Source organism: Aquarana catesbeiana, linkage group LG11, assembly GCF_042186555.1.
Source record: "Aquarana catesbeiana isolate 2022-GZ linkage group LG11, ASM4218655v1, whole genome shotgun sequence".
NCBI lineage: Eukaryota > Metazoa > Chordata > Amphibia > Anura > Ranidae > Aquarana > Aquarana catesbeiana.
The window spans coordinates 110,531,184-110,557,975 of NC_133334.1; the positions used below are offsets into that span (position 1 = coordinate 110,531,184).

The 26,792-nt window shown below is 45.7% G+C and overlaps 1 protein-coding gene across 2 annotated transcripts in view; it reads right to left on the bottom strand.

The window, feature by feature from the left end:
- Positions 1 to 9,912: 9,912 nt before the first annotated feature.
- Positions 9,913 to 26,792, bottom strand: part of LOC141112248 (phospholipase A and acyltransferase 2-like) — a 96,031-nt gene continuing 79,151 nt past the window's right edge. For both annotated transcript variants that reach the window (XM_073604878.1, XM_073604877.1), the window contains one exon: positions 9,913 to 10,847. In XM_073604878.1, the coding sequence (XP_073460979.1) occupies positions 10,746 to 10,847 (102 nt within the window). In that variant the 3' untranslated portion in view covers positions 9,913 to 10,745. The remainder of the gene's footprint in view (positions 10,848 to 26,792) is intronic.

Here is a 26,792-nt window from a genome sequence, read left to right on the forward strand (position 1 = left end):
CTGTTGCAGGGGATGCCGGAAGTCTGACTTGTATCTTAGGCAGACTTCTGGGAAAATTGGTGAGCCAATCACACAAGTAGAAATTTATGTTTCTGGGGAGTGGTCAGTACACACTCTCACAGAAAAACTCCAGATAGCCATATTGCAATGCATTCTCTGAAAATGACAGTGACTGCAGATTTAAAAGGAAAGGTAATTTTTAATAACATTCAATTACAATATGATGTGTCGCAATTGTATGTGCTATATATTATTTTTTCTTTATTTGCTATTTTTTTCCCCCACGAAAGTGGAGTTACCCTTTAAAGCTTTAGAAACTTGGCTTATTTTATTGCATGTTATTGAGAGGAAGCTCATCCTGTCCTAAGTCTTTCCATTAAGATTTACACAGAAATTCTTGCAGTCAGCCATGACACCTTTTAGAACAGATCTAAAAGGTAAAACAAATGTTTCTTTTAGGCATGCTGTGTAAATAGGAAGATATGATGAACATATAGTGGGGTTTTCTCAAATTTGACTGTGTGGAAATACACTTGGGGTCCTTGTAAAAAAAACATTGCTGTGCGGATGTCTTAAGCATTCACACAGGAGCAGTGAATAATTGCCATATTGTTTTTATAATGAGCATCTCATATGATTAGAAGCTCCATCTAGTGGCCATAATGCAATATTCTTCTGAAGTTTCCCAATCAAAAAAATATTGCATTATGGGCACTAGATGAAACTGACTATGAGAGGAGGTAACAATATTATATAACAATATACCGATATACACCTGTGTAAATGCTTAAAACTAAGTTCAGCTTAAAGCACAGTTTCGCGAAAAAAATTTTTTTTAGATGTCAGCAGCTGCAAATACTGCAGCTGCTGACTTTTAAAATAAGGACACTTACCTGTCCCGGGGTCCAGCGATGTCGGCACCCGAGACCGAACCCTCCCTCAATCCTCAGGTGCTGCCGCCGCCATTCTCACTGAGGGAATCAGGAAGTGAAGCGTTGCGGCTTTACTGCCCGGTTCCCTACTGCGCATGCGCGAGTCACGCTGCGCGTCTACACTGGTCCCCGTTGTGTTGTGGGAACTGTGTATTTCCCACAACACAACGGGACTGGGAGGGGAGTCTACGGCTAGCTGCGGCTAGCTATACCCGGAAGTGGGTGCAGATACCTGTATTATACAGGTATCTGCACCCCCCTCCCCCCTGAAAGGTGCCAATTGTGACACCGGAGGGGGGGAGGAATCCGATGAGCGGAAGTTCCACTTTAGGGTGGAACTCCGCTTTAAATGAGAACTAAAGGCAAACTTTTTTCAATTTGGAAAGAATAAGGGAGAGTTATAACCTCTGTCAGTTTTTTTTCCCATCTATGTCCCATTTGGAAGATTTCCCTTCACTTCCTGTCCCATAGCCAAAATAGGAAGTGAGTGGACATCCCTCCAAAGTGAGGGAATTCCAGGCTGTCGCCAGGGTCACCAGACCTAGTGTCTACATTGGTAAATTTTCATTCGAAGATAATGATAAACAGGACAAATAGAAAGGGTGAATCTTTAACAGGGACACACACAGAAATAAAAACTGACAGGTGTTCTTATCCCTCTCCACTCTATATACAACATAAAATACAACATAAAAAAATTATTTTGCCTTTAGTTATACTTTAAGGAACATGTTATATGTTACACACGAGAACCCCCTCCATGTGACGTGTGCCTTGTTCCTCCCCTGCAGCCACTGTTATATTTAAATTAGGACTGACTGTGTGGTACTCCGCTCAAACAGCCACATCATTCATTCACAAAAATCTGTGACTGAATGAAACACAAGTCTCATTCACCACCACTGCAGATGGACTTATAGTTTTCAATGGACTATGAGTGCAGTAATCAGTGCATTCATAGTCCATTGACATTTCCTACAGCTTCCCAACTGAAAGACTGCAGAGAGGTAGGGCCCTTTCACACAGACGTGTCCGTGTACAGGCTCCGCTTTGCTCAGCGGGGGATCGCTCCGTTGATCCCCGCTGAGCAGGCAGATGACAGGTCTGTCACCGCAGAGTCCGTCGTCACCCGATCCGCAGACGGATGGAAAAATAGGTTTTTCCTCCGTTACACTTTTTCGGATTGGAGTGGGTCGGATGTCAGCGGACATGTTACCACTGACATCCGACCCTCCATAGAGGTCTATGGAGTGTCCGTTCAGGTCCGTCTGAACGGTCCGTCCACGTGAAAGGGGCGGTGCGGGCGGTTGTCGCTCACTGGGAAAGGAAAAAACATTTTTTCCTTTCCCGATAAACGAGCCAGCTCGACGCTGCTATCTGCAGCTGACACAGTGCACTGCGATTACCTGCGGATATCTGCGCTAAATCGCTCCTGGATGCAGACAATTCTATTTTTTCTATCCACACCAAACCACATGTAATCAAAACGCAGCTAAACGCAGTGTGTGAATGGGGCCATAGGAAAGCATTGTGTGCGTTAAGCTGTGGTAGAAAATGCAGCTAAAAGCACAATTCTATCCGTCCGTGTGAAAGGGGCCTAAGGCCTAAGGCCCCTTTCACACTGGGGCGTTCTTCAGGGGCTATAGTGCTAAAAATAGCGCCTGAAAAACGCCCTAAAGAAGTGACTCCATTCACTCCAGTGTGAAAGCCTGAGGGCTTTCACACTGGAGCGGTGCGCTAGCAGGATGGTAAGGCCCCTTTCACACTGGGGCGGTGGGGGCATCTGCGGTAAATAGCGCAGCTTTACCGTCGTTTTAGTGGCGTTATTTGGCCGCTAGCGGGGCGGTTTTAACCCCCCACTAGCAGCCGAAAAGGGGTTAAATCGGCCCGCAAAACACCGCCGGAGCAGCGTTTTGCCGGCGGTATCACAGCGCTGCCCCATTGATTTCAATAGGGAGCAGCGGTGGAGGAGCGGTGAGTTCACCGCTCCAAAGAAGCTGCTGGCAGAACTTTTTGTGACGCCCTGCCAGCATTACCACTCCAGTGTGAAAGCCCTCACTGGAGTGAATGGAGCCGCTTCTTTTTTTAGCGCTGTAGCGCCTGAAAAACACGCCAGTGTAAAAGGGGCACTGCGGCCCCCCCACCCCAAAGCACCTTGTCCCCATGTTGATGAGGACAAGGGCTCTTCCCGACTACTCTGGCCGTTGGTTGTCGGGGTCTGCGGGCGGGGAGCGTATCAGAATCCGGGAGCCCCCTTTAATAAGGGGGCCCCCAGCATGCCCCGGGACTGTGACGTCATAAGGGGTGGGGTCACCCTGTGACATCACACGGTGACTGTGCCCCATCTGGGGGCCCCCTTATTAAAGAGGACTCCCGGATTCTGATAAGCCCCCCACCTGCAGACCCTGACAACCAACGGCCAGGGTTGTCGAGAAGAAGCCCTTGTCCTCATCAACATGGGGACAAGGTGCTTTGGGGTGGGTGGGCTGCAGCGCGCCCCCCTTCCCCAAAGCACCTATCCCCCATGTTAAGGGCATGCGGCCTGGTATGGTTCAGGAGGGGGGGTGCTCGCTCGTCCCCACCCCCTTTTCTGACCGGCCGGGCTGCATGCTCGGATAAGGGTCTGGTATGGATTTTGGGGGGACCCCCACGCAGTTTTTTTGGCGTAGGCGATTCCCCTTAAAATCCATACCAGACCGAAGGGCCTGGTATGCCCCTGAAGGGGGAACCCATGCCGGTTTTTCTCGCGCTGCTTTAATAGGAAGATGTGTTTTTCCTATTGCAGCGAGCGCGAGATGTACCTCGCCGAGAACCAGCGCGATGGGATTGCGCTGGAAACATTCTCACGGGCAGGTACTGCTGTGCGTGCGCCGGTTCACACGCTCAATTAAGGATTTATCCGGTGCACCAATTAAGGTATGAACCAGCGCAGCGCATTCATCTTAGTAAATGACCCCCCCTGTGTGTATGAGTCCTTAAGGTAAACTTAGCCTTTAACATCTGCACAGCAAATCTTTTTATATATATAGAACCTTTTGGGTCACCTGCTTTAAATTTAGCAGTTGTCCTTTTCCCTTCCGTGTTTTTTTTTTTTTCTCTCTGTTAACATATTTTGGAAAAATAAGAAAAGAGAGCATTTGTTTTTTAGTTTCTACTTCCCTTCCCTGACTTTTTGTTGATTTATACATTGTTTGACCTTTTTATTGACACATTTAATCTTTATTGTTCATTAATTTGACATGTATTCCATTTTCTGATACTGTGCACATCAATGTTACACTTGAATTTGCTGTAAAACCTAAATTCTTTTAATAAATAAAGACTATACATACATTTAGCAGTTGTAGTTCATTTCCACCTCTAGATGGTGCTGTAAGTAAGTACAGGGCTCAAGCATCAGAGTATATGTTCGAAGAAAGAGGTATATGTTTTGAATAATTATAGTTTTAGATAAATGCAGGATACCCCAGCCCCTTTTGTGGGTGCACAACATCCTAGTAATATTGAAAATTCAACTATTTTATACCCGTAGTGGACTTTTATGTAGAAAAATGAAAGCGTGGCCTACCCACCTACTTTCCCTCTGAAGAAGCAGGCAAAACATGTAGAGGGACTATGTTCACCATTAAAATGGATGTTTTATTTATTGAGGGGATTTTTTTACCCAGTGTTAGAAACCATTTACTTATCAAACATGCGTTCGGTATGCAGTTATGGTGGGGATGCTGTTTAAGCAATTTTTGTCTTTTTTTATTAACTTGTAGGTTGACTTATGTCTAATTTTTATTGTCTGTACTGATAAAATTGTAAAGGAGAGTGTATTTTCCCAAAACGTTTAATACTGTATTGGTGTGGCTATCTTCTTGAATAATAATAGTAAACAAAAATACTTAAAACACAGCTTGGCATCAATACAATACAACATAGCAGAAGAATGTCAAGCCAAAAATGGTTCTAAAGGCAGACAAGTTTTTTTTTTTTTTTTACCCTAATGCATTCTCTGCATTAAGGTAAAAAAAAACCTTCTTTATGCAACCCCCCTTTATACTTACCTGAGCCCAATCTCAATCTAACGCTGTGCCCGAGAGCAGCGGCTCTCTGGGCTCTCTCTCTCCTCCATTAGCTCCTGCTGCCATCAATCACACCCGGGGGGGGGTCCAAGCTGCACTCTGTGTGTCAGTGGCTTATACTCAGCAGGAGCCAGGAGGGAGACCCAAGAAGAGGAACCATTGTGCAGAGCAGGTAAGCATAACATGTTTGTTATAAAAGAAAAAAAAAAAAAAAGAATTTTAGGTTTGCAATTACTCTAAACACTTCAGCCTCGGAAGAATTTACCCCTTCCTGACCAGGCCATTTTTTGCGATACGGCACTGCGTTGCTTTAACTGACAATTGCGTGGTCGTGCGACATTGTACCCAAACAAAATTTATGTTCTTTTTTTCCCACAAATACAGCTTTCTTTTGGTGGTATTTGATCACCTCTACGGTTGTTATTTTTTGCGCTATAAACAAAAGAAATGCAACAATTTTGAAAAAAAAACAATATTTTGAACTTTTTGCTATAATAAATATCCCTAATTTAAAAAAAAAATGTCTTCATCAGTTTAGGCCAATATGTATTCTTCTACATGTTTTTGGAGAAAAAAAATCGCAATAAGCTTAAATTGATTGGTTTACACAAAAGTTATAGCGTCTACAAACTAGGGGATAGATCGCAGACACTTTTGACACTTTTTTGGGACCATTGACATTCATTTAGCGATCAGAGCTAAAACTAGCCACTGATTACTGAATAAATGTCACTGGCAGGAAAGGGGTTAAGAATCTGCCCCTGTTGAAGACCTATTGGTTGAAACACGTAGGGTTTTTTGGCTTATCGCTCTCCACATTTTATTTTTTTATTTTATTTTTAAAAGCCCAGCTTTTCTTTTTGTGATCACTTTTATACTTGTATGCTGGTTTTTAGAAATAAAATACCATCTTTTGATCTACACCGTGTGGAAACATTTTCTTTCTCCACATAATACTTTGCTGAGAGTGGCCCCGGAGTCCTGTTGACCTTACCATCCAGGTCCAGTTCGATGCACCAAGGATTAGAGGTCCATTTGGAGGTTTTACGTCTCTTCTCTGGATTCCACCCTGGAGGTTCTGGACCCTGTTGAGCTCCACACTTTGGCCATTTGTGGCACCATGTCTGTATGACTCCATGTCGTTGACATTGTCAACCAGTTCCGGTAAGGGCACACGCACTTCTCTATTGTTGATTATTCATTATCTGTGATGTCCTCCATATCAGACTGTGTTTGGCTCTTCACCACTCTTCACTAGAAGATCAGCCTTTGTTGGACTATAACCTATACACCTTTTTGCACTGTTTAGATTTTCACTTTTTCCAGGGCCCTTTGGTGTCTGGTTACCCATTCATAGAGTTTTGTACATCTGATTTGTTTATCACTTTTATCCACCATTTTTTTCACTCATTTATTTGTGTATATTGGTTAGCGCTGCAGCATTTACCACTTAGGAAAGGGGTTAACACTAGGGGGCGATCAAGGGGTTAAGTGTGTCCTAGGGAGGTGTTTCTAACTATGAGGGGATGTGGCTGACTAGAGGAGGAGCCAAATCGTTGTTCCTAACTAGTAGGAACAGACGATCTGTTTCTTCTCCCCTGTCAGAACAGGGATTTGTGTGTTTACACATACAAATCCCCGCTCTGGCTCTCGTGCCCGTGATCGCAGGTGGCTGGCGGCGATCATGCCCGCGGACCACACACATAAGGTCCCTCGCCGTGCAGCGGGCGTGTGCCTGCTATGACTCTTAAAGGAGTCGCTGTACCTATAAGACCATTCGCGCAGCAGAGCCATCTTGCCGCTGTATATGTACAGGAGCCGGTGCTGAAGTAGTTAAAAAGGGCCAGAATTATTTGCAAGAAGTTACTTCAATCAAGTACTGTATCCTGGACATCCTTGCACGTCAGGAAATAATATTTCTATGATTCATGAATTGTGTCCAGAATCTCTTGTACTTTTGTGATGATATTTTCTTTATCTATATTATTTAAGGGCCTTACTAATATAAGAGTGGGTAACAACATTGTATGATCTGATTTGTTTGGAGCAGCTTATTTCCTCCAAAGCTGGCCAGAGATGGTTAATTTTTTTTCTTTTTTTGTCAGGCAGCAGGCTGAACGAAAAAAAAAAAAAAACGAACAGATTCCTCTATTCACCTCATGGCTGGGACATTGCCACTGTCAGAATACATTGATCATCACCCACAGTCGATGAGCGACAACAGTTTATTAGCATGTCCCTTTAACAGTAGAGACTGCCACACACTGATCGAAGTTCAGCCAGTCCTTGCTGAACCAACTGATTTTCGATCAATAAATGGCCAGCTTAAAGTGGTTGTAAACCCTTTGTACATATAGCCAGTGAAGTGACTGGCCTCAGGTGATACACAGAGACAAAACAAATCTTCCTACATAAGTTGTACCTGTCTATCTGCAATCTTCTCTTCTCTACATCCGTTCAAAGTCCAAAATTTATGCAGCTTGTCTGAGCTTTTAGAAAAAAGGGGACAGAGAGCTGAAGTCACACTCTACAGAGCTCAGTGAGGAGAGCACTGAGATCTGATTGGAGGGAAGGGAAACACCCCTGCACACAGGAACTGCGCTGAGGCTGTCACTCAGCTGGAGATCCCTCCCCTGTCACCTTTTTTCTCTTGGTGTCAGGAAAACTTGTCAGAAGGTACTTATGCTGATAGCGGAGGAACAAAGCAGCAGACAGAAATGGCACTTAGGACTCTGCGTTGAGACAGATACACACGATAGAGAGATATGCTTTGTTCATATTTCATGTCTGAGGTTTGCAAAACTTTGTCACTGACAACCTACCTACAAGACTTTCCCTCACAATTTGTTAAAGACCGGGGGGGGGGGGGGGGGGGTTGTGATCTGATAGTGGTATCCCTGAAAATGTTCCACTGAAATGTGTTGTGCCTGTATTTCTGCACCTTAGTAATAATAACAACATAACATACCTGTAGCGTCTCCTGATAAGAAATTTCACATTTACAATCAGGGGCGTAACTAGAAATCACAGGGCCCCATAGCAAAATGTTGTATGGGCCCCCCCCCCCAAAAAAATGAACTATGCCATTGAACAACAGATTACCAGACCCATGTGGCACAGTACCCAGGCAACAGCGCATATTAATTTCGAACAACAAAGTATGAAGTATACTGTATGCAGTAGATCTGGGCGATTTTCTCCAAAAAAAAAACTCGATTCATGATTCGAATCGAGTTTTTTTTTTTTTTTTTTGATGGACACCGCGCCAGTCCTGAGGAGCTGCGGGCAAGAGTTTTTAGGCGAGGCTGCGGCTTCGGCCTAGTCCGCAGCGCCCGGCCTCGCGGACTAGGCCGAAGCCGCGGCCTCACCCAAAAACTCCTACCCACAGCTCCTCAGGACCGGAGTGGTGTCAGCGTCGGTCCTGGTGAAAAAAAAAAAAAAAAAAACGATTTGCTGAAAATTTGAATCGATTTGACCTCTCAACTCGATTCAAGATTCAAATCGATTTTTTCCCCAGCCTTAGTATGCAGCCCCTGAAAGACACACATGCATACCCCCATCAGTACAGACACCCCCTACCTCAGTGCAGACCCCCCAGCAGTACAGACACCCCTCAGTACAAATACTCCCCTTAGTACAGACACCCCCCCTAGTGCAGACCCTCTGAGCATTACAGACTCCCCCTCAGTGCAGGACTCAACCCCCCCAGCAGTACAGACATCCCCCCAGTGCAGACCACCCCCCTCAATACAGACCCCCCTCAGTGCCGACCCCCTCCCCAGCAGAACAGACACCCCCCACCTCAGTGCAGACCCCCCCAGCAGAACAGACACCCCCCACCTCAGTGAAGACCCCCCCAGCAGTACAGACACCCCCCCCAGTGCAGACCACCCCCCAGCATTGCAGACACCCCCCCCTCCTCAGTGCAGGACCCCCCAGCAGTATAGACACACACCCCCTTACATACCTCGGAACAGCGCTGACAGTCTCCACTCCAGATACACACAGCGGTGTCCCTCAAGGCTCGAGCGCAGGCTCCTCCTCCTCTGTGGATGTAAACAGAGAGGAGGGGAGGCGGCTTCGGTCCGTGCCGCTGAGGGACAGCGAGCGGTGTTGGTGGTGCGGCTGCCGCTATGCTACCCAAGGGTGTCACCCGGTGCGGCCCGCACCCGTCTGGCAACGCCACTCATGCGGGCCCCAACTCGGCTGCGGGCCCCGTAGCGACCGCGTGTGTCGCTATGGCGTTAGTTCTGCCACTGTTTACAATGAAGGGGAGAATGTGCTTGTGTACTGTGGGTAAATACAGGTAGTTCATATTACAGAAATTTTGATAAACTGGGGTTGTCCCAGGCCCACAACAAGGGTTCCAGGCTTGGGTAAATTATGTCAATAAGAACGCCCATTTTTCCTGAGCTGTATACCGTATTTGCTCTAGGTCAGTGACTCAGAAAGTATTCAAGTCAGTGAGTCAACAGAACTTCCAGACAACTAACATTTTTAGAAGGAAAGCATTGGCAGTCTTCATGTTTTTCTCATGATAGACTTCATTTAACCATTTGACTGCCAAAGATGTGGAAATGGCAGTCAAGCGGTAGAACACAGCAATGAGCTTGCTTCTGTTTATTCATCAGGCTCCTGGCTTTTAGCTAAAAGTGATCTGAGTGGAAGATGCAGATGTGATAGCTGGTGCCATTTTCATGTATCTTATCCAGGGCTATGTAGAGATCTCACAGCGATTTACTCCTTCCTTATCTTGTTCCTTGGAGGAATTATACAAATCATGCAATGATTATATGGACAATTTAACCCAGTATTCCACCCAACAATCAATATCTGGTTTTAAATCACACAGTAAAAGCATTAACAGATAAGCATATCATCATTGTCTACAATAAGGTAGAAGTCATGCATCAGTAAAACATATTGCATTTATTTAAAATGGTTAAAAGAAAACTAAATATTCAATTGTCAGCAATAGAGAATTAATGATAAATATGTTCCCCAGATAAGAAGAAATGAACACTATAAACATAGGTAACGGTAGGATTAAATTATGACATATCTAGGCACACAGAGTGGGATATGTATATATTAAAAGATTTAAAAAATAAATTAGTGATATTGGTCATACAATAAATAATTTCCTTTTGTTTTCCTGCTCTAGATAATGAGTGGATGCTGCACTACACTCCAGGGCCCTCTGCCTTCATTCTCTTCTATGAACCATCGTATTGTCCTGATCAACCAGTTGTAATTATTGTTGCTTTAAAAAAGTTTTAGAGGGCTTTATTGCTTATGGCTGTATTCATTATTAGGGCTCAATAAACAATTTTATGCAGTACTTAAGATAAGCCAAAACACTTGTAAATCAGTTTATAGCCGGGTATGTTAAAATGATAAAATATATTTTTCTCACTGCTTTGGGTTATTCTTCATGTCCATTCAGGTAGCACACAGGTCCCCGCTGCTGACTGTCATTTCTTCAGGAAATCATATCTATATTTCTGCGACATAGGATTTTTATTTACTCTTATCTTTAGAAAACTCTTGAGGTAAGGCAACAGTAGTATGAATAAGTCTGCATCTGCTGTGATGTTGTTAGGAAGGGTACAAAAATTGTTTTTTGAGCAGAAATCTCTATATGAATATATAAAAACTACTACACTCATTGCCTCTGTTTGCAGTTGACAGTTCATCTGGTGAACCATTTTTGCAGTCACTTTTCAGCAACTGTCTCTTGCTATTACTGGTTCTGCCGTCTGCTCCTTGTAATAATAGCAAGGGTGGCTAATGCTGCTGCTAGTATTCCTCCTCCAACTGCTGTGTAAAGGGCAATATTAGCAACCTGCAAGAAATAATAAACATCATTGTAACATAGTCTGTTTAATTACAGGTTGTTTTGCCTAGCTAGATGTGAATTAGAATGAACATATTGATTAGAAAAAGGAACAATTTGGATGAAAAAATACATTTAAAAACCATGTTTCTAGCTGTAGCCTTCATATATTTGTATAGTATCTAACTTCTTAAATTCAGCTGTAAAGTGTCTGGTACAGTTTGTGGGAGCAAAGGTAAGTTAAAACGGAGTTCCACCCAAAAGTGGAACTTCCACTTTAAGGAGTCCTAACCCCCTGACATGCCACATTTGGCATGTCATTTTTTTTTTGGAGGGGGGAGGGGAGTGAGTACCTAGTTTTGACAGGTACCCAGCTCCTACTTCCGATTGGTCGGCCATTCAGGACAGCGCAACTAGTGATTGCGCAGTGCGCACCCGGCTATGAAGCCACAAGCTGTCACAGCCAGGTGCCCACGCTAGTGATGCCGGGGTACAGATCCAATGCTTTGGACAGCCGCATCGCTGGACCATGGGACACGTGAGTGCATGTTTATTAAAAGTCAGCAGCTACACTTTTTGTAGCTGCTGACTTTTAATAAACTGAAAAACATCTGGAACTCCGCTTTATGTGTACACTGCTGAGGGTAGTTATGATGCAAACCTGTTGCTTTGCCCTAAAAAGCACAGGTTTGCTATAAACATAGTTGGTAAGTTTGGCTTAGTACACACCACATATCATCATTGTTCTTGGGAATTTTATTTGGTAAGTGTAGCTGCACTGTATCCATGCTCGGCAGCAGAGCATGGATAAAAAAACATGAGCCCAAAACTGTGGAATGAGCCCACAGTCTTACAAATACTGTATGCATGTATGTTTAGAGCCATCTGAACTTCACACATCTATCAGAACTTAAAGACCAGTAAACCACGTATTATACTGGTCCTAGGAAGGGTTTAATAACAAAAACACCATCTATATAACTGTATTTTATTTTATGCCTCTTAAGCTATCACTGGAAACAGTGCTGAAACATACTTACTCTGCACTTTATTAGGTACACCTGTTAAATTGCTTGGTAACACACATTGCTAATCAGCTAGTCACATGGCAGCAACTCAGTGCATTTAGGCATCTAGACGTGGTGAAGATGACTTGCTGAAGTTCAAACTGAGCATCAGAATGGGGAACAAAGGGTATTTAGGTGACTTTGAACGTGGCATAGTTGTTGGTGCCAGATGGGTTGGTCTGAGTATTTTAAATACTGCTGATCTTCTTTATGACTACAGTGTACCCATCTTCTGATGGCTACTTCCAGAATGATAATGCACCATGTCACAAAGCTCAAATCATCTCAAACTGGTTTCTTGAACATGATAATCAGTTCACTGTACTTCTATGGCCTCCAGACATGTGCAGAATGAAAAACTTAGTTTAGTTTCCAATCAGATAGATTTGTTATGTTACTAATTTTGTTAAGTTTCGGAATTCATTCAGTTTCATTTTCATAACATTTAGATTTGTTTATTAATTTTCTAACGAATTCCACATTTATGGAATAATTCAAATTCGGATCGGTTGAAAAATGATCGACCAATTCAAACTCTGTTTGAAGAATAGCTGGTTGTTAAGCAGCAGGTCGGGAAGCCTGCCGCTGCATCCTTAACAACCGATGACTCATCAGCTGTCGGTAGGCTTCCCCACTGACAGCTAAAATGTACGAAAAACAATGCCAGCAATAGAAAATTCAGAAAAAAACTCCTTGGGGTCCCCCCACCCCCAATCCATACCAGTAAAAAAAAAAAAAAAAAAAAAATCCATACCAGACCCTTATCCGAGCATGCAGCCCGGAAGGCCAGGAAAAGGGGGGGGGGGGTGATCGAGTGCTCCCCCTCCTGAACCATACTAGGCCACAAGCCATCAACATGTGGGGGTGCTTTTAGGGAAGGGACCCAAAGCACCTTGTCCCCATGTTGATGAGAAAAAGGACCTCTTCCTCATAACCAGATCCCGCCACCGCCGGAACCCGGAAAAATAAAACAAAAACAGCCTCGTTGAAAGCTTCCCGCCGAATGCCTGCTCTTCCATCTGACATTTCTTAAATAGCTAAGAAAATAATGTCTTTGCGTGACTATGCCCCTTAGCTATTTAAGAACTGTCAGGTCAGATGGAAGAGCAGGCAGTCCGCGGGGAGTGTTCGACGAGGCTGGAGGTTTTTGTTTTTCTTTTTTCGGGTTCGGCCTTGGCGTTCGGCATGATGATGGTGGATCTACATTGTTTTTTATTTTTTAATAAAGGAATTGTCAAAAACTCATGAACTGTCTTTATTCACTTTTTATACATTTTTGGTGTTTGGGTACCCCATACTCATTCACATGGGGGGGGCAAGATATGGGGTCCCCCTTGTTAAATGGGGCTTCCAGATTCTGATAAACCCCCCTGCCCACAGACCCCCACAACCACAGCCCAGGGTTGTGGAGAAGAGGCCCTTGTCCCAAAGCATCCCCCTGTGTTGAGGGCATGTGGCCTGGTATGGTTCAGGCGGTGGGGTGCTCACTCGCCCCTCCCCTTTCCTGGCCTGCTGGGCTGCATGCTCGGATAAGGGCCTGGTATGGATTGGGGGGGCCCCACACTGTGTTTTTTTTTTTTAATTTTCTATTGCTGGCATTAATTTGTTTACAATTCATCGGTCAGTGGGGAAGGCAGCTGACAGCTGATGATTCATTGGTTGTTAAGGATGCGGCAGTCGGCTTCCTGGCCTGCTGCTTAGCTATTCTTCATGCAGAATTCGATTTGGTCGATCATTTTTTGACCGATCTGAATTTGAGTCTTTCAGAAAATGTGGAATTTGTTTGAAAACGAATAAATTATACAAATTTCAGCAAAATTCATTACTATTTTGAATACATCCGAATCTCCGAATAACCAAAACTTCACACAAATTTGTATTTGGACCGAATTGCACATGTCTAATGGCCTCCACAGTCACCAAATCTCAATCCAATAGAGCACCTTTAGGATGTGGTAGAATGGGAGATTCACATCATAGATGTGCAGCCGACAAATCTGCAGAAACTGATGATGCTATCTAAGTCAATATGGACCAAAATCTCTGAGGAATGTTTCCAACACCTTGTTGAATCTATGCCACAAATAATTAAGGAAGTTCTGAAGGCAAAAAGGGGTCCAACCCGGTACTATCAAGGTGTACCTAATAAAATGGACGTTGAGTGCATATACCAAGTCCCGAAGCGAGAGAGCATGCTATCCTACACAACTATTTGATAGCCCAGAGCTCTTCAAAAGAGTGAAGCTTACACTTACCACCTGCTGAAAAGGTATTTAAAGTGTAATTTGTTTAACGTTGTGGTCTTGTCCATTCTTTTTTACAGAGGCAGCAGGGTTTCTTTAACTTAACACCTAGGTCAACTCCTCAAGTGATTGTAAAGCTTTTAATTTTTTTTTCAAATAATAAACATGTTATACTTACATGCTCTGTGCCATGGTATGGCACAGAGCAGCCCTGAACCTCCTCTTCTGAGGTCCCCTGACGGTACTCTTGGCTCCTCCTCCCTTCAGAGTGCCCCCACAGCAAGCCACTTGCTATGGGGCTACTCATGCGGGATCGATCCCAAACCAAGCTGTATGTCCATTGACTCACACAGTGCAGCTCGGCCCTTCCCCTACCCCTGCTCCCTCCTCACATGATTTGATGGCAGCACCAGGAGCCAATGGCTCCCACTGCTGCATCTGACCCTGTGAGGAGAGAGAAAGAGCAGTTCTGCTGCTCCTTGGCACAGTGCTGGATCGATATAGGTATGTTTTTAGGTGGGGCTGGGGGGGGAGCTGAAAATGCATTAAGGTAAAAAACCTTCAGGGTCATTTCACATAGACTTGTCTACCCAGCGGACTCTGCGTGTTCAGCGGGGGATCGATCTGCTGATCCCCGCTGAGCAGGCGGATGACAGGTCCGTCTCTGCTCACTGTGCTGAGATGGACCTGTCAGAGCCCCGCTCTCCTCTATGGGGAGATCAAATGAAAAGGGGCCGCCTGTCCGCTTTCATCCGATCCACCAGATGGATAGAAAATAGGGTCTCCATCTGTCTGGATTTCACGGACAGGATCGGATCGGATAGCAGCGGGTGTCAACGGACATGTCACCGCTGACATCCACGGCTTCATAGGAGTGAATGGAGCACCCGATTAGGTCCCCCTGAAAAAATTGACAGGCGGACCTGATCGGAAAGCCCATGTGAAAGGGCCCTTAGCCTTTACAACCACTTGGACTTGTAATTAATACTTAATCCATCACTTAAAGTGCATGCTCATCTGCTTTCAGAAATGCTTACTTTCTTTTACAGGACCATCTTCATAAACAGAACTCAAATAACTTGCAACTAGGGATGAGCCGAACACCCCCGGTTCGGTTCGCACCAGAACCTGCAAACGGACCTAAAATTTGCACGAACGTTAGAACCCCACTGACGTCTATGGGACTCGAACGTTCGAAATCAAAAGTGCTCATTTTAAAGGCTAATTTGCATGGTATTGTCCTAAAAAGGGGTTGGGGACCCGGGTCCTGCCCCAGGGGACATGTATCAATGCAAAAAAAACTTTTAAAAACGGCTGTTTTTTCGGGAGCAGTGATTTTAATGATGCTTAAAGTAAAAAAAAAAAAAAGTTAAATATTCCTTTAACCACTTGACGACCGCCTCACGCCGATGTACGTCGGCAAGGTGGCACGGACAGGCAAAATCACGTACATGTATGTGATTTGCCTTCCGCGGGTGGGGGGTCCGATCGGACCCCCCCCCCCGGTGCCCGAGACGGTCGTGTTTTGTCCCATGGCGATCGGAGGTGAGGGGGAGGCCATCCGTTCGTGGCCCCCCCCCTCGCGATCGCCGCCGGCCAATCGAATCATTTCTTTGCTGCTGTATGCTAAACAGCAGCAAAGGAAATTATGTCATCTCTCCTCGGCTCAGTAATTTCCGTTCCGGCCCGAGGAGAGAAGACTTCACTGTGAGTGCACAACACTACACACACACAGTAGAACATGCCAGGCACACAAAACACCCCGATCCCCCCCCGATCGCCCCCCGATCCCCCCCCAATCACCCCCCCCCCCCCCCCGTCACAAACTGACACCAAGCAGTTTTTTTTTTTTTTTTTTCTGATTACTGCATTGGTGTCAGTTTGTGACAGTTACAGTGTTGGGACAGTTACTGTTACCCCCCTTTAGGTCTAGGGTACCCCCCTAACCCCCCCTAATAAAGTTTTAACCCTTTGATCACCCCCTGTCACCAGTGTCGCTAAGCGATCATTTTTCTGATCGCTGTATTAGTGTCGCTGGTGACGCTAGTTAGGGACGTAAATATTGAGGTTCGCCGTCAGCGTTTTATAGCGTCAGGGACCCCCATATACTACCGAATAAATGTTTTAACCCCTTGATGGCCCCCTAGTTAACCCTTTCACCACTGATCACCGTATAAGTGTTACGGGTGACGCTGGTTAGTTCGTTTATTTTTTATAGTGTCAGGGCACCCGCCGTTTATTACCGAATAAAGGTTTAGCCCCCTGATCGCCCGGCAGTGATATGCGTCGCCCCAGGCAGCGTCAGATTAGCGCCAGTACCGCTAACACCCACGCACGCAGCATACACCTCCCTTAGTGGTATAGTATCTGTACGGATCAATATCTGATCCGATCAGATCTATACTAGCGTCCCCAGCAGTTTAGGGTTCCCAAAAACGCAGTGTTAGCGGGATCAGCCCAGATACCTGCTAGCACCTGCGTTTTGCCCCTCCGCCCAGCCCACCCAAGTGCAGTATCGATCGATCACTGTCACTTACAAAACACTAAACGCATAACTGCAGTGTTCGCAGAGTCAGGCCTGATCCCTGCGATCGCTAACAGTTTTTTTGGTAGTATTTTGGTGAACTGGCAAGCACCAGCCCCAAGCAGCGTCAGGTTAGCGCCAGTAGCACTAACACCCACGCACGCAGCATACACCTCCCTTAGTGGTATAGTATCTGAACGGATCAATATCTGATCCGATCAGATCTATACTAGCGTCCCCAGCAGTTTAGGGTTCCCAAAAACGCAGTGTTAGCGGGATCAGCACAGATACCTGCTAGCACCTGCATTTTGCCTCTCCGCCCGGCCCAGCTCAGCCCACCCAAGTGCAGTATCGATCACTGTCACTTACAAAAGACTAAACGCATAACTGCAGCGTTCGCAGAGTCAGGCCTGATCCCTGCGATCGCTAACAGTTTTTTTGGTAGCGTTTTGGTGAACTGGCAAGCACCAGCGGCCTAGTACACCCCGGTCGTAGTCAAACCAGCACTGCAGTAACACTTGGTGACGTGGCGAGTCCCATAAGTGCAGTTCAAGCTGGTGAGGTGGCAAGCACAAGTAGTGTCCCGCTGCCACCAAAAAGACAAACACAGGCACGTCGTGCCCATAGTGCCCTTCCTGCTGCATTCGCCAATCCTAATTGGGGACCCACCGCTTCTGCAGCGCCCGTACTTCCCCCATTCACATCCCCAACCAAATGCAGTCGGCTGCATGAGAGGCATTTTCTTTATGTCCTCCCGAGTACCCCTACCCAGCGAACCCCCCCAAAAAAGATGTTGTGTCTGCAGCAAGCGCGGATATAGACATGACACCCACTATTATTGTCCCTCCTGTCCTGACAATCCTGGTCTTTGCATTGGTGAATGTTTTGAACGCTACTATGCACTAGTTAAATATTAGCGTAGGGTACAGAATTCCACAGACTAGGACACACTTTCACAGGGTCTTCCAAGATGCCATCGCATTTTGAGAGACCCGAACCTGGAAACGGTTACCGTTATAAAAGTTAGTTACAAAAAAAGTGTAAAAAAAAAAAAAAATATATAAAATAAAAAAAAATAGTTGTCGTTTTATTGTTCTCTCTCTCTCTATTCTCTCTCTATTGTTCTGCTCTTTTTTACTGTACTCTATACTGCAATGTTTTATTGTTATTATGTTTTATCATGTTTGCTTTTCAGGTATGCAATTTTTTATACTTTACCGTTTACTGTGCTTTATTGTTAACCATTTTTTTGTCTTCAGGTACGCCATTCACAACTTTGAGTGGTTATACCAGAATGATGCCTGCAGGTTTAGGTATCATCTTGGTATCATTCTTTTCAGCCAGCGGTCGGCTTTCATGTAAAAGCAATCCTAGCGGCTAATTACAAGCCGTGGGAGGGAATGCCCCCCCCCCCACCACCGTCTTCCGTGTTTTTCTCTGGCTCTCCTGTCTCAACAGGGAACCTGAAAATGCAGCCGGTGATTCAGCCAGCTGACCATAGAGCTGATCAGAGACCAGAGTGGCCCCAAACATCTCTATGGCCTAAGAAACCGAAAGCTACGAGCATTTTATGACTTAGACTTCGCCGGATGTAAATAGCGCCATTGGGAAATTGGGGAAGCATTTTATCACACAGATCTTGGTGTGGTCAGATGCTTTGAGGGCAGAGGAGAGATCTAGGGTCTAATAGACCCCAATTTTTTCAAAAAAGAGTACCTGTCACTACCTATTGCTATCATAGGGGATATTTACATTCCCCGAGATAACAATAAAAATGATTAAAAAAAAAAAAAATGAAAGGAACAGTTTAAAAATAAGATAAAAAAGCAAAAAAATAATAAAGAAAAAAAAAAAAAAGCATCCCTGTCGCCCCCTGCTCTCGCGCTAAGGCGAACGCAAGCGGCGGTCTGTCGTCAAACGTAAACAGCAATTGCACCATGCATGTGAGGTATCACCGCGAAGGTTATCGAGGGCATTAATTTTTGCAGTAGACCTCCTCTGTAAATCTAAAGTGGTAACCTGTAAAGGCTTTTAAAGGCTTTTAAAAATGTATTTATTTTGTTGCCACTGCACATTTGTGCGCAATTGTAAAGCATGTCATGTTTGGTATCCATGTACTCGGCCTAAGATCATCTTTTTTATTTCATCAAACATTTGGGCAATATAGTGTGTTTTAGTGCATTAAAATTTTAAAAAGTGTGTTTTTTCCCCAAAAAATGCGTTTGAAAAATCGCTGCGCAAATACTGTGTAAAAAAAAAAAATGAAACACCCACCATTTTAATCTGTAGGGAATTTGCTTTAAAAAAATATATAATGTTTGGGGGTTCAAAGTAATTTTCTTGCAAAAAAAAAAAATTTTTCATGTAAACAATAAGTGTCAGAAAGGGCTTTGTCTTCAAGTGGTTAGAAGAGTGGGTGATGTGTGACATAAGCTTCTAAATGTTGTGCATAAAATGCCAGGACAGTTCAAACCCCCCCCAAATGACCCCATTTTGGAAAGTAGACACCCCAAGCTATTTGCTGAGAGGCATGTCGAGTCCATGGAATATTTTATATTGCGACACAAGTTGCGGGAAAGAGACAAATTTTTTTTTTTTTTTGCACAAAATTGTCACTAAATGATATATTGCTCAAACATGCCATGGGAATATGTGAAATTATTGCTGAGAGGTATAGTGAGTATTTTCAAAAACAAATGAGAGCTGCAAAATACTCACTATGCCTCTCAGCAAATAGCTTGGGGTGTCTACTTTCCAAAATTGGGTCATTTGGGGGGGGTTTGTGCCACCTGGGCATTCCATGGCCTCCGAAACTGTGATAGGCAGTGAAGAGTGAAATCATAAATTTACACCCTTAGAAATCCTGAAGGCGGTGATTGGTTTTCGGGGCCCCGTACGCGGCTTGGCTCCCAAAAAGTCCCACACATGTGGTATCCCCATACTCAGGAGAAGCAGCAGAATGTATTTTGGGGTGCAATTCCACATAGGCCCATGGCCTGTGTGAGCAATATATCATTTAGTGACAACTTTTTGTAAATATTTTTTTTTTTTTTTTTTTGTCATTATTCAATCACTTGGGACAAAAAAAATAAATATTCAATGGGTTCAACATGCCTCTCAGCAATTTCCTTGGGGTGTCTACTTTCCAAAATGGGGTCATTTGGGGGGGTTTTGTACTGCCCTGCCATTTTAGCACCTCAAGAAATGACATTGGCAGTCATAAACTAAAAGCTGTGTAAATTACAGAAAATGTACCCTAGTTTGTAGACGCTATAACTTTTGCGCAAACCAATAAATATACGCTTATTGACATTTTTTTTACCAAAGACATGTGGCCGAATACATTTTGGCCTAAATGTATGACTAAAATTGAGTTTATTGGATTTTTTTTATAACAAAAAGTAGAAAATATCATTTTTTTTCAAAATTTTCGGTCTTTTTCCGTTTATAGCGCAAAAGATAAAAACCACAGAGGTGATCAAATACCATCAAAAGAAAGCTCTATTTGTGGGAAGAAAAGGATGCAAATTTCGTTTGGGTACAGCATTGCATGACCGCGCAATTAGCAGTTAAAGCGACGCAGTGCCAAATTGGAAAAAGACCTCTGGTCCTTAGGCAGCATAATGGTCCGGGGCTCAAGTGGTTAAATATCGTACCTGGGGGGTGTCTATAGTATGCCTGTAAAGTGGCGTGTGTTTCCCGTGCTTAGAACAGTCCCTGCACAAAATGTCATTTTTAAAGGGAAAAAAAGTCATTTAAAACTGCTTGCGGCTTTAATGTAATGTAGGGTCCTGGCAATATGGATGAAAATCAGTGAGACAAACGGCATGGGTACCCCCCAGTCCATTACCAGGCCCTTTGGGTCTTGTATGGATATTAAGGGGAACCCCACGCCCAAATTTAAATAAGGAAAGGTGTGGGGCCACCAGGCCCTATATACTCTGAACAGCAGTATACAGGCGGTGCAAACAAGACAGGGACTGTAGGTTTGTTGTTAAGTAGAATCTGTTTGTAATTTTGAACGGGTACATTTTTAACGTGTTTAGCTCCAGCCAAAAAATCTTTTTTAAGCTTTTTGGAAAACATAGGGAAGGGTTATCACCCCTGTGACATTTGTTTTGCTGTCTGTCCTCCTCTTCAGAAGATTTCACCTCACTTTTTGTCCCAATGACAAATGTTTTTTGAAAATTTGGGGTTTTTTGTGGAACAAGGATTGGAAAGCATCAGTGGAAAGGAGAAATGTTTTTCCCATATTAACTCTTACAGGAGAGAATTTCCCTTCCTAGGGGTAGATTTCATCTCACTTCCTGTTGTCTCCTTCCGTTTGCAAGTAGGAGTCGTTTGTAAGTTAGATGTTTGAAAGTAGGGGCCTGCCCTATATACTCAGCAGAAATTTGGGCCTTAGGTGTTGTTGTGGCCACAACACTGTAAGCCCTCACAGGGCCCTGCTGTGAAATATTAGATCAAGAATTGTAATTACATGCCCCTGTTGAACAGGGGCAGAAAAATTGGGCCTTTGTTGGTGGTGGTGGTGCTACAACACTGTAAGTCCTCACTCGCTCTTGGTGGGCGCAGAAATGGGCCCTGCTGTGAAATATTAGATCAAGAATTGTAATTGGATGCCCCTGTTGAACAAGGGCAGAAAAATTGGGCCTTTGGTGGTGGTGGTGGTGCTGGTGCCACAACACTGTAAGTCCTCACTCGCTCTTGGTGGGTGCAGAAATGGGCCCTGCTGTGAAATATTAGATCAAGAATTGTAATTACATGCCCCTGTTGAACAGGGGCTGAAAAATTAGGCCTTAGGCACTGGTGCCACAACACTGCAACCCCTCACAAATACTCTAGTTGGAACGCAGAAACAAGCCCTGCTGCAAAGTATTGCACCAAAAATTGTAATTACACGCCCCTGTTAAACAGGGGCTGAAAAATTGGGCCTTTGGTGGTGGTGGTGGTGCCACAACACTGTAAGTCCTCACTAGCTCTTGGTGGGCGCAGAAATGGGCCCTGCTGTGAAAACGTAGATCAAGAATTGTAATTACATGCCCCTGTTGAACAAGGGCAGAAAAATTGGGCCTTTGGTGGTGGTGGTGGTGCTGGTGCCACAACACTGTAAGTCCTCACTCGCTCTTGGTGGGTGCAGAAATGGGCCCTGCTGTGAAGTATTAGATCAAGAATTGTAATTACATGCCCCTGTTGAACAAGGGCAGAAAAATTGGGCCTTTGGTGGTGGTGGTGGTGCTGGTGCCACAACACTGTAAGTCCTCACTCGCTCTTGGTGGGTGCAGAAATGGGCCCTGCTGTGAAATATTAGATCAAGAATTGTAATTACATGCCCCTGTTGAACAGGGGCTGAAAAATTAGGCCTTAGGCACTGGTGCTGGTGCCACAACACTGCAACCCCTCACAGACACTCTAGTTGGAACGCAGGAACGAGCCCTGCTGCAAAGTGTTGCATCAAAAATTGTAATTACACGCCCCTGTTAAACAGGGGCTGAAAATTTGGGCCTTAGGCACTGGTGCTGGTGCCACAACACTGCAACCCCTCACAGATACTCTAGTTGGAACGCAGAAACGAGCCCTGCTGCAAAGTATTGCATCAAAAATTGTAATTACACGCCCCTGTGAAACAGGGGCTGAAAAATTGGGCCTTAGGCACTGGTGCCACAACACTGCAACCTCTCACAGATACTCTAGTTGGAACGCAGAAACGAGCCCTGCTGCAAAGTATTGCATCAAAAATTGTAATTACACGCTCCTGTTAAACAGGGGCTGAAAAATTGGGCCTTAGGCACTGGTGGTGGTGCCCAGAACCAAAAATGTTCTTACAAGCTATCAGCGTGATCATTGAGGAGGAAGAGGATAATTACTCAGAGATAGTCACTCAGCATCAGCATAGGCAGTCTTTGAAGGGATCTGAGATTTCAAAAAAAAATTATTCGGTTACATCAGCATCAGGTGCTTGGTAGCTGGTGGTGATCCAAGACCGATTCATTTTTATGAAGGTCAGTCGATCGACCGAGTCAGTGGACAGACGCACCCTGTGATCGGTTACAAAGCCTCCAGCAGCACTGAATATGCGTTCCGAAAGAACACTGGATGCAGGACAGGCCAGTAGCTCAATTGCATACTGTGCAAGCTCTGGCCAGTGATCCATCCTCAAGACCCGGTAACCCAGAGGATTTTCGGTGGGAAAGGTGTCCAAGTCAGATCTTGCCCCTAGATATTCCTGCACCATGTAAAACAGACGCTGGCGATGGTTGCTGGAACCGATCATACCTTGGGGCTGCGGACCAAAAAATTATCTGAACGCATCGGTCAGACAGCCTCCTTCTCCACCGCTCCTTCTTTGTCTGACCGAAGCCTCAGCAACACGTTGTCCAGAAACAGGAGTTTGTAACCTCCCAGTCTCTGGGAATGCGTTGCACAGACCTTTCTGCAAGGCCTCCCGAAGATGTTTAATCCTCTGCTCCCTCTGCGATGGCAAGATAAGGTCCGCAATCTTACCCTTGTAACGTGGATCAAGGAGGGTTGCCAGCCAGTATTGGTCCTTCTCCTTGATACCACGAATACGAGGATCCTTACGCAGGCTTTGCAGGATCAGGGAGGCCATGCAGTGTAGGTTTGCTGAGGCATTCGGTCCGGAGTCCTCTGGGTCACTAAGGACGACATGGTCCGCAGCCACCTCCTCCCAGCCACGTACAAGTCCATGTGTTTCTTGGGACTGATCCCTTAAAGACTGCTGCTGATGCTGAGTGCCAGGCTCCACCTCCATACTGACACAATCTTCCTCCTCCTCCTCCTCCTCCTCCTCCTCCTCGTCCTCTTCCTGTGTGATCGGCGGGCACGCAGGAAAATTGTCTGGATAAAGGGGGCCTTGAGAGCTAAGGAAGTCCTCCTCTTCCTGCCTCTGTTCTGCCTCAAGTGCCCTGTCCATTATTCCACGCAGCGTGTGCTCCAACAGGTGGACAAGGGGGACAGTGTCACTGATTCATGCACTGTCACTGCTCACCATCCTCGTGGCCTCCTCAAATGGTGACAGGACAGTGCATGCATCCCTGATCATGGTCCACTGGCGTGGGGAAAAAAAAACAAGCTCCCCTGACCCTGTCCTGGTGCCATAGTCGCAGAGGTACTCATTGATGGCCCTCTGCTGCGTGTGCAGCTGCTGCAGCATGGCCAACGTTGAGTTCCACCTGGTGGGCATGTCACAGATTAGGCGGTTCTTGGGCAGGTTAAGCCAGCCGAGCACTGGCATTATATGACCAGCGAAAATGCACACAGACTTTCCTGGCCTGCCTCAGGACATCCTGTAAGCCCGGGTACCTGCCCAAGAACCGCTGCACCACCAAGTTAAGGACGTGAGCCAAACAGGGCACATGGGTCATTTGTCCCTGTCGGAGGGCAGAGAGGAGGTTGGTGCCATTGTCGCAAACCACCATTCCTGCCTTAAGTTGGCGTGGTGTCAACCACCTCTGAACCTGCCCCTGCAGAGCTGACAGAACCTCTGCCCCAGTGTGGCTCCTGTCCCCCAAGCACACCAGCTCAAGCACCGCATGGCATCTTTTGGCCTGCGTACTTGCGTAGCCCCTTGCACGGCTACGGAGCACCGCTGGTTCCGAGGACAAAGCACAGGAAGAGGCCATGGAGGAAGAAGAAGAGGAGGGGGTGGAGGAGAGAGGTGTGTCACAATCATTAGAAGTGGCATTTTGGAGGCGTGGTAGCGGAACAACCTCCAACACTACTGCACCTTGTCCTGCATCCTTCCCAGCTGCCAGCAGAGTCACCCAATGCGCCGTGAAACTTAGGTAACGTCCCTGTCCATGCCTGCTGGACCATGAGTCAGCAGTAATATGCACCTTACCGCTGACCGCCCTGTCCAGCGAGGCATGGATATTGCCTTCCACATGCTGGTAGAGAGCCGGAATCGCCTTCCGTGAGAAAAAGTGGCGTTTGGGTACCTGCCACTGAGGAACCGCACATTCCACAAACTCCCGGAAGGGGGCAGAGTCTACCAACTGAAAAGGCAGCAGTTGAAGTGCTAGCAATTTTGCCAAGCTAGCATACAACCGCTGGGCATGTGGATGGCTGGGAGCAAACTTCTTTCGGCGGTGCAGCAGCTGGGGCAGGGAAATTTGCCTGGTACAATCTGACGTCGGTGTACCGAAAGCAGATTGCCCACAAGTACTTGGCTGTGACACACCTGATTCTACACCTTCATTCCTCTCAGTGCAGGTCTCAGAGAGGACTGAAGGTATAGTGGGGTTGGAGATCTCAGCTGATGAGGTGTGGGTCTTTTAGATACGCTTGCCAACGAACTGCATGGCAGGTCAACATATGTCTGGTCAAGCATGTGGTACCCAAACGGGAGATGTTTTGGCCACGCGAGATACGCTTGAGACATATGTTGCAAATAGCAGCGGTGCGATCTGATGCACTCATCTCAAAAAAGGCCCACACCAAAGAACTTTTTGAATAACGCACAGAGACTGCAGCGCCCTGCACATGTGGAGCTTTGGGGTGTGATGCAGTCAGTGTGCTGCCCTTAGGCTGGCCCCTGGAGGGCATCCTGCCTCGTTGGTGATGTGCCGCCTCCTCCTCCTCTCTCCTATCAGGCACCCACGTTGAGTCAGTGACCTCATCATCCCCTCCCTCCTCATCACTGGAGCAAACCTGGCAGTATGCTGCAGCAGGGGGAGCATGACTGCCAGATTGCTGTCCTTCTTGGGCACCCCCTCTGTCCGTGCTCATGTTACTGCCTTAATCAAGCTCAGTATCATCATCAGAGCCTTCCAAACGCTGGGCATCCTCCTGGAGCATGTACCCAACACTGTGGTCAAACAGTTCGAGGGACTCCTCAGGAGGACATGGTGGGGCTAGGGAAGGAGTCACTGATGACATTGAGCCGAGGGAAGAGGCCGCTGCTTTGCCAGACAAAGTACCCTGAGCATGGGTGAGAGGGGATGAGGAGGATGAGGACGGCTTGGTCATCCACTCGATCAAGTCTTCCGCATGTTGCGGCTCAACACGGCCAGCTGCCGAAAAAAAGGCCAAGCGTGTCCTACGGCCACGTGCTGACGAGGATGTACCGTCTCCACGACCAGCACTAGACACAGAGCCTGCTTGCCCTCTTTTATTGGCTTGTGACTGTCTGCCTCTCCTTCTTGGCCTTCCAGACATACTAATGGCCTGTAGCTGCACTAAGCTGGGATATATATATATATATATATATATATATATATATATATATATATATACTGATACTGCAGCTAGCAAAATCAACTGCCTGCCTGTAGTATGAGAACACCACCAACCTTCTACAGGTAGCTTTAGCTGAACACTGTGCAGAGCTCCCAAAAAACTAACTTGTAGCTTTTTTAGCTGCCTGCGGTAGTGATAGGATCAGGAAAACACCACCAACCTTCTACAGGTAGCTTTAGGTGAACACTGTGCAGAGCTCGCCAAAAAATAACTTGCAGCTTATTTAGCTGCCTGCGGTAGTGATAGGATCAGGAAAACACCACCAACCTTCTACAGGTAGCTTTAGCTGAACACTGTGCAGAACTCGCAAAAAAATAACTTGTAGTTTTAGTTGAACACAGTGAGCAGGACGCACTACACTAACTTGTAGTTTTAGCTGAACACTGTGAGCAGGACGCACTACACTAACTTGTAGTTTTAGCTGAACACTGTGAGCAGGACGCACTACACTAACTTGTAGCTTTAGATGAACACTGTGCAGAGCTCGCAAAAAAATAACTTGTAGGTTTAGCTGAACACTGTGAGGAGGACGCACCACACTAACTTGTAGTTTTAGCTGAACACTGTGAGCAGGACGCACTGCACTAACTTGTAGCTTTAGATGAACACTGTGCAGAGATCTCACTGCACTAACTTGTAGTTTTAGCTGAACACTGTGAGCAGGACCCACTACACTAACTTGTAGTTTTAGATGAACACTGTGCAGAGGCCTCACTACACTAACTTGTAGTTTTAGCTGAACACTGTGAGCAGGACACACTACACTAACTTGTAGTTTTAGCTGAACACTGTGAGCAGGACGCACTACACTAACTTGTAGCTTTAAATGAACACTGTGCAGAGCTCGCAAAAAAATAACTTG